The following is a 13,482-nucleotide window of genomic DNA, read 5'->3' as shown; positions in this document are numbered from 1 at the left end:
TTTTGAATTTAATCTTTGCATCCACTGGGAGTCAATGGAGAGATTTCAGAGCTGGAGAGATACGATCCCAGGGTTTGAGGTCAAGGACCAGTCTGTCCTGTTCTGGATGAGTTGCAGAGGGTGGAGAGTAGAGTCAGATTTAGAAAGGGGCTGTTACAATAGTCCACCCTAGAGAAGGAGAGGAAAGGGAGAGTACCTCTGAGGAGGTGCAGTAGGAAGTTAGACTTTTTAGAGACATCAGATGTTGGCGGAGAAAGAGTGTGGAATCAAAGATGACCCCCGAGATTCTTAGCCGTGCAAGTAGAGGTAGGAGGGGCCAAGGGAGGCTGCCCAGAGAGTGAGGGGGAAAAGATGGAGATGTGCCGATGAGAAGGATCTTTGTCTTGCTGGCATTCAGACAAAGATAATTGCCACTATGATGCACATTGCTCTGGGGTTTTCACTGGCTTTGGGATAAGCACTCTTAGGGATCCCTCCATTGAGGGGGTGATGCTGCCTTTAGAGGGACATGCGTTGTATAGGGATGCCAGGCGAGGGACTAATATGTGAGCAAATTGTTTGTAAAATGGTGCTGTGAGCCCGTCGGGACCTGGGGCTGTTTTTTTTTTAGGGTATATTATTTCAGCTACTTCCTCTGTTATTGGGAGCTCCAGGAACTCTAGTTGAGGATGCAGACTTCCCTTTTGAGTAGCTTGCAGGTACCTGATCTGTGCTGCCTTGTCTTGGGGCGCCAAACATAACTTCCCTGTGGTGCTCTGTCATGATCACCAGTCTTTCTGTGTAGCAGGACCTACCGATCGAGTCCTGGAGAATATGGCTATTATTCCGTGTGCAGTTTTTTAGGCTTGTGTACCAACGGTTTGCCTTGTTGCTGTTTAAGTAGTAATATTGTTTGGTGTATGCTAGCGCTCTCGCCGACAAGTCCACCATCTGCGTTTCCAGAGCTGCTTTTGCCTTCTTAAGCTCCCTACCTACTTTTGTGGTTTGTCTTTTGAAGCTTTCTTCCTACTGCGCTACCATCTCATCTAGCTCAGATTGCTGCAATTGATTTATTCTGTGTGCAGCCGTGCAGTTGATTGCTACCCCTCTCACCACTGGTTTCATTGTGTCCCAGACAGTTGCCTCGAGGTGCCTTTTGCTGTTTTCTCTGAAATAGTTTGAGGGATTCCAACAGCTCGCTACTAATTTCTGTTAGAATGTGGGTTTGTGGGGGTTCTAGCAGGCCCTGCATTCAGACTGGCGATCACTGGAGCATGATCCGATATTATTCTCTGGCCAATTTGTATATCTTCGATACATGGGTAGAGAATGCTGGATGTTAACAGTAGGTCAATTCTGGCGAAGCCCTTGAGCACATGTGAATAAAACATGTAGTCATGGGACCCCTAGTTGGCAAGCCTCCAGATGCCTACTGTTCCTGTTTCCCTTAGGAACACAGCCAGCCCTATTGCCCGGGCAAATTCCTCCCTGGTGGGTGGCAGTGTTTTATCATTGTATGGGTCTGGGATCAGGTTGAAGTTGCCCCAATTAGCAAGCGGCCCTCTGCAAATGTGGTTAAAGTTGGGAGGATGTTGCGGGGGAAACTATCTTGTGCGTTGTTTGGGCAGTACACCACTGCTACGGTTATCAGTTGTTCGACCAGGAGTCCCTTGAACAGGAGGTATCTCACTGCTGGATCCTGCTTTATTGTGATTTGTGTTAGGGTGACCTCTTGGCTGATTAGTAGTGCCACTCCCCTTTTTTTTTTCTGGCCTTCTGTGAAGTATCGCCTGGGGTATCGCTTGAAGTTTATTCGCTTTTCATCCACCTCCAGGAGCTGAGTTTCTTTTAAGCTGACAGTGTCTGCTGATAGTTGGGACAATCTGCATTCGACCGACTTTGGCTTCCCCGGAGAGTTCAGCCCCTGTACATTCCATGTTATCATAGTGAGTTCTTTGGTTGTGTGCGTCATTTAGGAAGTACCTTGTAATTTTGCTTACTTGTCCCCAATGGTTTCAGTGGAAGATTTGGCATCTTCATGCAGATTGCTTTAACAGTCTTCGAATCTCACATGATGAAGTTTTGATAATTGCCTTTCTTTTCTGGCCCTTTCTGAGAACTCTTCCACTAACCCACTTCCCTCCCCCCAGATCCCCAGTTAGTCTTCACTATCACTACCTTTGTACCAAATGACAAAATGGGTCTCTGTCATTATTTTGCTAATCTTGTTAAACAGGAAGACATACACAATTGAGTGTGTACTAATTTAAATCAGCGGCTACCCCCTCTGACACACCAACTTTCCTGGAGGTAACAGTGGCTACTGTAACATTTTGCTAAAACTTGATATTCCCGTTTGGCAAGTAATTGGGTCTGTAGTTCGTGTTTTGTCCAGCCAGGCCCTTTATCCCCTTGAATCTAGGCACCTTTGTTTCTGCGGGCCGGTTTATGATGATCGGGAGCGGAGATGTATTGGAACGACCATGGGGTTTTGCCTGGCCCTAGTTTATCATATCAGGTTTGTGGCTGAGGGCATCCGGTTTGTCACCCTAAGTTGCAGCGACTTGTATCTGGGATAGTTTGTGCTTCAGTGGCCCTGTCCACCTCCGTGTTTATTGTTTCACTTACTTTTGGGCTGAGGTCCCTGATCCTATCGTCCATCCACTTGGGTCCAGGATTTCGTGGAATATCTTGATGTGCTTTTGAGGGAGGTAATTTCTTTCTCGGAATAATTCTTGTCTGCCTCTGGGTTAAAGAACCTCTGCCTCCTTTGGGGTGCGGATCAGCCAGGATTTGCCTTCCCAGGTGAAGTTCAGGGTAGTAGAACCATACCGCTGGGGGGACTTTTCTCTCGTAGCCACTCTGTGATGGGTTTCAGGGATTTCCTTTTCACGAGTGGTTGCTGCTAGGTCCTGGTATAGGGAGATGAAGGCGTCCTTGAAGTGGAAGCAGGCTGAGCCTCTGGCTTCCCGCACGATTTCCTCCTTGACTTTGTAGAAGTGTGCCCTCACTAGTACATCCGTCGGGGTGGTTGTGCCTTGTTTTGTCCTGGTTCTGTGTACCCCTTCGAGTTCAAGGGGGGGCTTTGTCTGGCAGGGTTAGGATAAAGCGGAATAAGTCCCTCGTGTAGTTCCGCATCTGACTGATTGGGTCCCCCGTAGGCGGATAATGCACTGGGATCTGTTTTTTGCGTCTTCCTGTTTGAGTTCCAAGGCCTCACATCTGGCCTCCAGCGCCGTCATCCTATCTGCTCCCTCCCCGATTTCAAAATGGTGCTCGTATATTGTGGTCTGAGTTTGTTTGGCTTTCAATTTCTCCTGCGTGCTTGTCTAGGGTTATGATTTTGCTAATCACTTCAGTGCCCTTCTGGCACTCCTTGGTGATGACCGCCAGTGGCTCTTGGAAATCCGTTTTTGTGACCACTTGCGCCAGGAGGCCGGCTGCAGCCTCTGGATAAGCCACGGGGGCCATAGATCCGCTCTGCTCCCCCCTCTTTACTTTTTCTGTGGCAGGGGTTGTCCACAGCGTGGAGATGTCCACTTGTTTCCCCGATTTTGGGTTTTTAGCCATTGTGTCCCTACAAACTTCTTCTGCAGGGTGAGTTTCCTCTTCTGGTACACTCTACTCTATGATGTGTCGAGCGTAAGCGGGTGATGTTTTCTAGCTAGCCTTTCCTCTTAGAGGCTGTGTCGTGGGAGCCCTTGCTATGTGCTTGGTTTGGTTTTCTGTCCCTCCTTGGGACTTAGAAAAGCACTGCTGAGTTTTTGGTGGTGTTGCCCCCCCCCCGTTGGGAGCTTTGTTGTGGGCCTGATGGGTGCTGACGGCGCATGGTCCCACCCTCCCACTGATGGTGTGGGTTGCTGAGAGGCCGTTTAGGCTGTGCTTGTCCCTGGGGCTGCAGGCTGCTTGGAAGCTGCGTGGTGGCGTTGGTGCTGCCTTTGTCAGGACCTGCTGCTGCGTGTGGGTGTAGCTTCCCAGTAGGTCAGGCCCCCATGTGGTGTAACCCCCCCCCCGCCCGATCTGAGGGAGTAGAGTGGTTAGCTGGGCTGCGTAAGGGAGATTGCTGGGCTGCAAGGCATGTGCCAGCCTACCTTCAAGCCGTCGGCCGAGAGCGAGTGGCCGGTTGCTCCAGGCGTCTCCTACCAATGAAGAGGGGTGCAGGTCACAGCAGGCTTCATACAGGAGTTTGTAGGTGCTTTCCCTGGGCATGGAGGCTGCAGGAATGGTCAGATGGGATCCATCCTGCTTTCTGTGTGCAGGGGTCCGTTGTGCCGTAGTTGCATTGCTGGCTTGCCTCATTTTCGGTGGTTCCGCGGGAGTGCATTGGGTTCTCAGGTGCCCACCTGCAGTGGGGAGTGGCTTTTCCTGCTGCATGCATGTGCCTGCAGAGCTTCCAGCAGAAGCAGGATGTCGGGCTTCCGATGCGGCTGATCTGTCGCACTGATGGGCTCCCTCATGGATCACTGGTCCGACCCAGGTCTGTTTTCAACCCTGCCGCGATCGGGGGTGGTGGTGTGCCGAGATCACAGAAGCTCCTTTTGGGTCTCAGGCTGAGAGCCCATGGTCCGGTGGAACGCTTACGCCCCGGGGTGTTGGAGTCAGGATTGCGGCTGCCATTTTGGCTCCTCAGCCTCCAGGCTTGCTACGAACATCTTGTGACATGAAATTCTCCTGATTCAGGCCCTGTTGATGGTCGGGAGCTTGTCAGCCCAATTTGCTCCGGTTATAGACTTGGGCAAGTCATTTTACCAGTGCATTTTCATCAGTCGCGTGGCTCAAGCCGGGAGGTCCTACAAAGCTGCTCCAACCGCCATGGCTTCAAGCCACGCCCCTCTCTGACAGTCTTTAACAAACTAGTTTTGAGCAAAACCGATTAACATTCCACAATTCTAACTTCAAACACAGCGCAGCCTTAATACTGCACATTTTATTACTTGCACATTCAGTTTATCTGCACCAAGCTTATAAGTGTCATGGACCGATCTGCCCTGAATGTTAATGGAGAATGTAAGGTGTTAGAAGGTGTTGGTATAACTTGGGGTATGTTGGTCTCATTCTTCAGTGCAACTCTGCCCTGAACTGTGGTGTTGTGATGCAAAAAGATGACATGTTGTGCAATGCCAAATTCGAAATCTTAATGTTGTCTGGCATGTGATCTGTGCATTCACAATACTGGCTTCTACTAGATTCAACCAGAGTCTACCACATGAGTCTCGCATTTTTGCTCACAAATGGGGCCAGTCTTTATCCCTGTTGAAATGTGAAGTCTTAGCTAAAATTCAATCTCTCCTCTCCCAACACTGCCCAAACACTTCCATACAGAAGACGACTTAAGTTTCAGAAACAAATTGTATGATTGTTTAAGCAGACTTAACCACCTGTTCCCACCATTGAAAGTTGCCCAACATGCAAATCTTCCTTGATGACTTTGCTACTTGTTGCATTGGCTGTCTACCCCTCCCCATCCACCTCTCCACAAGGTCTCGCCACCTTACCCTAAACATTCATATTACTATGGACTGCTGCCACAGGCCTAGCCAGTGAGCTCCCCTCTTCCGTTATTTCACTCCTCAGCTGATAACCGTGCCTAATGCACACTCTGCCTCTCAGCTCTTGGGCTATCCCTTCCAGATAACGTCCCTAAGGCCTTCATCCAAACCCCCAAACAATAGCCTTGCACCCATCAACACTGCAGGTTTCTGTATCCGTCCCTCCTGTAGCCCACTAGCAACCTCTTTAGAGCTACACGCAGCAAAGCCAACAATTGACAGAAAAACGCAAAAACTGAACCTTTTGTTATAAAGCTTTCAATGAGTTTGGCATTCCTTTTTTCTTTAACAGTTATTAAAAGCACAAAAGAAAATTTTGAGACGTGACTCTGTGATTAAATTGGAGGCTGAAAAAAAGAAGCTCTGCACAGTCTTCCAAGTTCAGTACATACTAACAAACTTTGGTCAAGAGCTTGTGCAGAAAGATTTCAGAAAAGGATTGAATGGCGCAATGTGCTTAACCTCTAATGAACTGGATTACCTCATACATTTCTCAAAATTAACATGTCCCAAAAGAGATGAGTGCTTGAGGTAAGATTTCTATTTTAAGTATGTACTCTGTATCCTAAATCAGTTTTCTGTGTTGTATTGAGTGATAATTGCAAAGTTCGCAGTTAACTACTAATTTGTTGACCATGTATGTAATCTGGTTGAGGTCTAAGCATAATCCCTTTACAAATGTAATCTAGTTGGATTTACCCCTTTTAAATTGGTGTTGATTATGATATTTGTGTATCGTTTTGACCCATGTGAAAATTATGCTTTTACTTTTGACATTGGTTAACCTTCAACTTGTAAACTTTTCTACATTTTGGCGGCAGGTATTAAAGTGCAAGTAGCCTGTTTTTAAAGTTGCCTTTCATTGAAAGGCATCGGTCAATAGTTGCGTCGCAAAATCCGCTGTGCATGCAACTATAAAAAATGTGAACATGCTTATTTCAAATAAAGTTTTAAACCAAAGATTTCCACAAAAGATGAACAGTGAAGTGTCTGTCCTTGGATTGTCTCTCGTTAATTGGCGACTGGTGAGCCTGAATTTAAGGCCCAATGTAGCAGTCCTCTCCCTCCTTGGCTAGCCCTGCGCAATCTGATTCAACTCTCCTAGGCATGGATGTCTGAGTTCTGGTGCAAACTGTTAGGGCTGTGGTGCGCCCCAAAAAGGACTGGATGGCGGTGTGGCCGGGTGGAGTTTTTAGCTTGACAACCATACTCCCTCCGCTCCACCCCCTTGAATCTGAAGACTTTGGTTTCCTAAAATCTGCTTGCAGGGTCATGGAATAATGCTGCTGGATTGCTAGTCTGCATAGTTTATGGTTCGGGAAGTAATAACCTTACTCATATTAGAGTGGGAGACCATTTAGGTAAGCTGAAATTGATAATCTGTGCTAGAAATGCATTGAAGAGAAACCACCAGGTTGTGTACATGGGGGTGTACTTGTGTGTTCGGAATCCTTCTCCATAGGAACTGAGAGGCTAGGCAGGCAGGAGTTCTGGATCTGGTTGGATGGTTCAACAGTAACAATATCTGAACTTGTGGTTTTTCCACAATCCATTTAGGAATATTACCAAATATGGGTAGTGGGACATTGGGTACTAGAAATTACTCACAGCTAATGTCGGTAGACATTGGGCTTCACTGTTGCACTTTTACCTTCTTTAACCATGGTGGATTACCTCAATATTCAATTAGTAACTATATAAATAATACAGATGGATACCCCTATTTGGACTGAATGTTTCTTTTTCTCTGGTTCACTGTTAAACATGTTTGGCTGCTTTTCTGGTTGGTATTTTTCTAATCAAATTTGTCGGTTTTCTTGAATGATGTATAATTGTGGTGTAATCCATAAGCCCTGATCAGTATGTAACAGGTAGAAACATGTGCTGGCAATGGTGGAACATGAACACTGATTTAAAAGACTAACTGTGAAAAGCAACAGTTGAACAAGAATATTGTATAAAGACCAACTGAATTCAATGCAGAATCATCATTAATGAGCATTTTTGAATGACAGTAATTAATGATAAACTATACATAAAACAATTTTTCAGGTGTATGGCGCATAGGGCAGACTATTTAGTTTGTTTGGAACTACAACGGTATCCAACGGTCTTCAAACCTACGACTTTCGTTCTTGATTAGTCTTGGCAAATGCTTTCTCAGTCCTCACTAGTCTCCTTAATGGCTGCCAGGGTGCATCAGGAGGCACCCGTCCTTTTTCAAAAAAACAAACATTACTGTGTACAGATTTTCTAGGTGAGATGATCACAGAACAGCTAAATGTCCATGTTCCAGGGCTAGAGGAGGGTTACAAGTTCAAGCATTTGGAATATTCCACACTTGTGCTGCTTCAATTCATAGTGTGTCAATCAAAAGACAAGTTGCATTAATTAGTTTGATTAAATAATGGGTAACAAACATGTCTGACACTGGGCAGTCGACTGGCTGCCCTTTACCACATTTATTATTTCTCTTACACCAAACCTCCCCCTCACTGCAATTCTGAAGTTTATCAAGTTGTATCAACTTTCGGCTGTTTTTCCCATTTACCCGTTGCTGCTACACTAAAATGTTTAATCAATGGAAGAACCTCTTAAAGTACTCAGATATTAGCAACTGCTGTTCTGTATATGGCTGCCCACATCCTTGTTGAAGTAACCCGTCTCCTATCTCCCAAATGTTAAACTTGTAGATATTAGTCCTTCAAATTACACAGGGAACACTGGATTATACTGTGATAAATGTTTACTCAATGACTTGTACAAATTCTCGCTAGCAATATTTTGATGTGACCAGTACGGTGCTCAGCATGATCTCAAGAGGTTCATGCTATACACACGCACTAGACTGTAATTTCTGGGAAGTGTGATTTAACAGTAAAAAAAAAGCGAAGCTCTGTTACATGGAAGTTTCTCTTTTGATCTGGGGAACCCAAGCCTCCATTGAGGCAGCTCAAGAGGATTCAATCCAGACAATTTGTAAAGGAAATGTTTTACTGTAATATTTCAATATGTTGGAATTAATCTCAGACAGAATTTTGGAAACCAGGGTAATGGATGTGGCAAGGCTAAGCCAAGGGTTCTCTACATGTTTACATCTTACCAGATGCTTTGCCAGGTCAGGCGACAGAGGGATAGTATGTTTCTACATTGTAGCTGGGATTTTCTTTGTTTAGCCTTGAGTACTTAATGCATGTTCTCTCCCGCATAGTCATTTTTGATCTGAGAAGCTTCAGTGTACCCTTGGGTAATGTTAAACCCTAGATTGGCCATAAATAATAATCTAGCCAGAGACTGCATCATGTCCAATTGTCTAAATTGGCAAGGAATCTGGAATCTCATGAGTTGACCGTTTGTCTGAAAACACTGCCAGTTTGTCATGGACTCCTTAATTGGAAGGCTATGGATCAACTGCATGCCCATCTTTTGCTAGAGGCTACATAGAGTGCACTAAAGGCGTGGCTGGGTACCTCTACCTTTTCTGCGCCTAAGTATACATCTCTGAAGTCCAGTTGCTCGTTTGCTAGTCTGGGGCAGTTTGCTTCAATGTTTTGTAAACTCTACTTCAGAACCAAGTTTATGAAGGACTGTTAAGGATTTTGTCAGAGGGCTATACCTAATTTGGTGGTATTTTAGTACTGTGGTAAAATGGACTAGCGTTAGATTTCCCTATATGGTGTGACCACACTCCCCTCTAATACCTGTATTCTATTTAGTGTCAACTCTAAACACAGAAAAATAGGCTTTGTACATGTGGAAACTCGACAGTGTTAAGTGTCACTCCAGCCTCTTATCTACAAGACTGGACTACTGTCTTTGATAGATTTGTTCATAAAACATTTTCCATTGTGAATGATTCACCATTCACACATGCATCGTACGTGTTCAAACTTGCTTGCTAAGAACCCCAAACGTTACCTCTTGTTTTAGAACCCGTGGTAAAATGTTAACCCTTTTGACACACTGGGGCTCGTCCCTGTGACGTCACCCCCTGTCATTGAATACACTTCGACACAGACGCAACTCCACTGATTTAGTTTAAAAATGCTTTTCTTTTTGAGGAACGCTAGGGGTTAGGGGTTACAGCGCAAGACAGCCGCGGGCTAGCAGAGCTCCTGACAGTGCAGGGATGGTACTGCACATTTATACCAGTTATCATGAACAGATTGCCTCCCAAAGGAAGGATTATTAAAGCATACCTCATCTGGATCAAGAGGAACCCAAGCACATGCAAATTGGGGGCAAGAAAACCGAAGCTAGCAGCCCGCAGCTGCTCCGAAGGCTGGGACCAGCATAAAGCACAGCACAAACTCACCCTGCTAACAGACGATCGATGCCACGGCAGACCATGGACACAGGGAGCACCCGTCAGCAGCAACTAGCAGAGGAGCAGACCCGACCACCCAGACCGGTGCCAGTCCCCCCCTACGGCGCACCCCCACTCAGACCCTGCAGCTAATCGTCCCCTGTGGGCACCATCGGACAGAGCAGGGGAGCGCACCATCACCCCCACAGTGGACACTGGGGGAAGCAGAGACACTGCCCCCCCCCACACCGCCATACAGAAATACCACCCGGGGCCAACAGCCCAGGAACAGACGGCATCCCGCCGCCTCCCAGTGTAGTGTGACCTCCAGTGCACGGAAGGCCCGGGAACAAAGACTCTGCACCCAGCGCCGGGACACAGGGGAGAGAAAGTATGAAGGAGACTCCACCAAACTTCAAGTAAGCGGGCAGTGGGAGGGGTGAGCCCGGACCTGGCGTGCACAGTGGGGGACACTCTGACCTCAACCGACCGGAGGGCACCGCAGATGAGCACACAACAGGCTCAGACACTACGGCCCAAACCCCCCTCCGCACCTCTTCGGGGATGTGAGCATCCACAACACACTGCGCTCCCATAAACGGCACACCCCTTTTGTCATGCCCACGGCGGCAGACACGAGCTAGGTCAATGCAGAACTGAAGCACACAAATAATTTCCCCACCTTGTCCTGCGCAACACCAGGCATAGCTGGACAGGCCCTGCCCTCCGCAACAGGGGAACACTGAAGAAAGAGGGCACCACACAAGCGCACACTGTGCATGCCCAGGAGGGGGAAGCCAAGACGAGGTAAACCAGACTCCCACAGCTCCCCTAGCTGGAGCCTCACATGCCTGATCGGAGGGAAGCCCAACCACCCCACGGCAGCAGGGGTAAATCAAGCACTGGGGCACGTGCAAGTATACGGACACAGCACACCACCTCAGACTCGCCACAGAACACCCCTGCAGCCGCATCAAACACGAGTGCGTCAAGTGGAGATCCAACTGCCCACAGATTGCACCACACTGGGGGACAAATAGACTGCAGAGAGCGGAAGCTTACCCACACTAAACCTCCCTCCGTTCCTCCCAGCTGCAACTCTGTGAATGATGGCCGTCCAGATAGTGGCGCGCCAGGCAGGAACAAACCACAAGGGTGCAGGCAGCACCCCAGGGACTCTGCAGAAGGGCAAACGCACACAAGCCCCACTACACTGCCTATACGACTGCCTCAGCGCCTACAGAGTGAAGAGCAGGCGCGCACATCGAAAGCAACCACACAAGTGGCGATAGACACCTGCAGTCACCTTGGGGATGGGGAGATCCACCAACAGGCAAGTGCACCTGGACTCGTGGCGGAACTGCCAACGGTGCCGGGAGCCAACGCAGGACCCAGGCGCAAGACACCACAGCCCACCCACCAAGCAGTCATCTCATAGTGGAACAGGTATAATTGGTTTAACGGGCATGCAAAAAGGCTGTAATGTAGTATCCGAACTACTAGTGGCCCCTGCTACACCAAGTCAACCAAGAAGGTCCAATAGGAACACACCAGAAATGGATATCTAGACTCATCTACAGATCATTCTAGCAGAAATGCTGATCATTGGCCAGCAGACCCAAGAAACAAACGCAGTGCTGGACATTAAACGCGATCTGTAGGACGTACAAACCAGTCCGGCCGCACAAGCAGATCGGCGCAATAGAAGACAGACAACGGAAACTGACTTGGACTAAGCACCTTCTCAACTTTCAGCACAAGATGACGATACTGAAAGCCTACAGGCTGACATGCCCCATCAAAATTTTATCAGCAGACATTCTCAAATACTATGACTACTCGATGTAAGTCTCCAGGAGACGCAAGAAATTCAACCCGATATTTGAAGCGCTGAAAGATTCTGACATCCGCCATTTCCTGAAATTCCCTGCAACAGTATGTCTAAACACAACCATGGCACAGTTTCAAGGACCCAGAAACAGCATGGTGCTTCCTCCCAACAGCGCAATATAGTTGCCACAGACTACGCACAAATACCACTGGAGACCCAGCGTCCAGATCAATGCCCCTCCCCCAACCTAGACAGACCAGACTAGCGGAAAGTGGCACAAAATCAGCCGACGCCTGAAAGGATGGGGACCAAAGCTCTGAAAGCACTAGGCCTCAAAGGACCACACAACTACTTCTAAAAACAAACTCTTATCCAGGTCCCACGCTGGACAGGCCCTGCCATTGACCTCTGGATTCTTGTGTCTGGTGCATCAGATGCTTCCCCCTTCAGAAAGCCAAGCGTATACAAACTACACGCTGAATTAGCAGTCCACGGCCTGGCGCTGCCTGCCGCAGCCTTGACGGGAACACAGCGGCAAAAGCACCCAGTCGGGTGTGGCACAGAGGGATGGTGGATGTTCTGAACACCGGCCCCCTCCAACCAGCCCAGGCACACGTGCCACTTGTTGGACAAAGGCGACTGGTTAGACCTACCCAATGTTTGTATTATGTTTGGTTAAGAGTTGGAGATGATTCCTGTTGGGGCCAGAATGAGTTGCATGCTCCCAGGTGAAGAAAACTGCGCCTTAACCAGGCTGCCACCACACACTATGGCACCACAGAGCAAAATCAACAGTAATCTCAATATTCAAAGACACATACACCCAAGCAATGACCCTCACGATCAACTTAGTATCATTTAACACACACAGGGCCTGGGCCACCCTATCGAACACAGAAAAATGCTCAACAATATGCAGGATCTCGAAGGAGATTTCTCCAAGAGACACACCTAGGAATCATTGAGTCGGGGAAGTTGCAACGAGGATGGGGGGGGGTATGGCGATTCACTCCATCCTCGTTAATAAGAGGGTTCCACTCCAGGTCAAACATACCATTGCAGATACTGAGGGCAGATATTCTCGCACAGGGCCTATTATACCACCACCCCATAACGCTTCTCAATGTCTACGCACTCGCCACGGACACCCCATTCTTTTTTTACGAAGATGTTCCTGACCTGTGCACAATATATGGGCAATAGCACGTTCATAGGGTAGGCCTTAACTTAAACCTGCACCCCCGACTAGATCGCCAAGGGCCAGCCACAGCGGGCACCAGCACACCAAAGAAATGGGCAGCTTTTCAGGCAATTTAACATCATATAATCGACATTTGGAGAGAGATGCACGGAGAAAAACAAGACTTCACATTCTACTGTCACCCACACAATGGCTATTCCCAGCTGGACTACTAGCTAACCCCATCTAACACACGCTACCTGGTGTCAGAATGCACCATGCTCCTGACTACTTTATCGGGTCACACCCCCCATCCTACTATGCGTCACCCTACTGGACACAATACGCAAACCACCCCTGTAGAGGCTTAACCTACTCATGCTCCGTTGCCCTGACATTGTGGAACTGCTCTTAGCAGACAGTGGTTCTGGGATGATAACCTAGGGCAAGATTACACAGCCCATAAGTGCTGGGACGGCTGCAAGGCTTATATGAGGGGCAACTGTATAGATCGCTCGGCGCACAAGTGCAAAATATGGGGGGCATGAAGTTGCCCGCTTCGAACGCGACAAAGTTGAGAAGGAACACAAAGCTTCAGAAACCAGCAACTTAAACCTCTTCTAAACCAACTCCAGGC

The 13,482-nt window shown here is 48.0% G+C and overlaps 1 protein-coding gene across 13 annotated transcripts in view; it reads left to right on the top strand.

The window, feature by feature from the left end:
* The window catches only part of CAPRIN2 (caprin family member 2), a 2,777,496-nt gene that overhangs the window by 338,742 nt on the left and 2,425,272 nt on the right, over nucleotides 1-13,482 (top strand). For all 13 annotated transcript variants that reach the window (XM_069628538.1, XM_069628546.1, XM_069628537.1 and 10 more), the window contains exon 5: nucleotides 5,821-6,059. In XM_069628538.1, the coding sequence (XP_069484639.1) occupies nucleotides 5,821-6,059 (239 nt within the window). The remainder of the gene's footprint in view (nucleotides 1-5,820; nucleotides 6,060-13,482) is intronic.

The sequence above is a fragment of the Ambystoma mexicanum genome, chromosome 12, assembly GCF_040938575.1.
Source record: "Ambystoma mexicanum isolate Mex_15411 chromosome 12, UKY_AmexF1_1, whole genome shotgun sequence".
Taxonomy (NCBI): Eukaryota; Metazoa; Chordata; class Amphibia; order Caudata; family Ambystomatidae; genus Ambystoma; species Ambystoma mexicanum.
The sequence above is the reverse complement of the archived record's forward strand: the minus strand, read 5'-3'. Positions and strand labels throughout refer to the sequence as shown.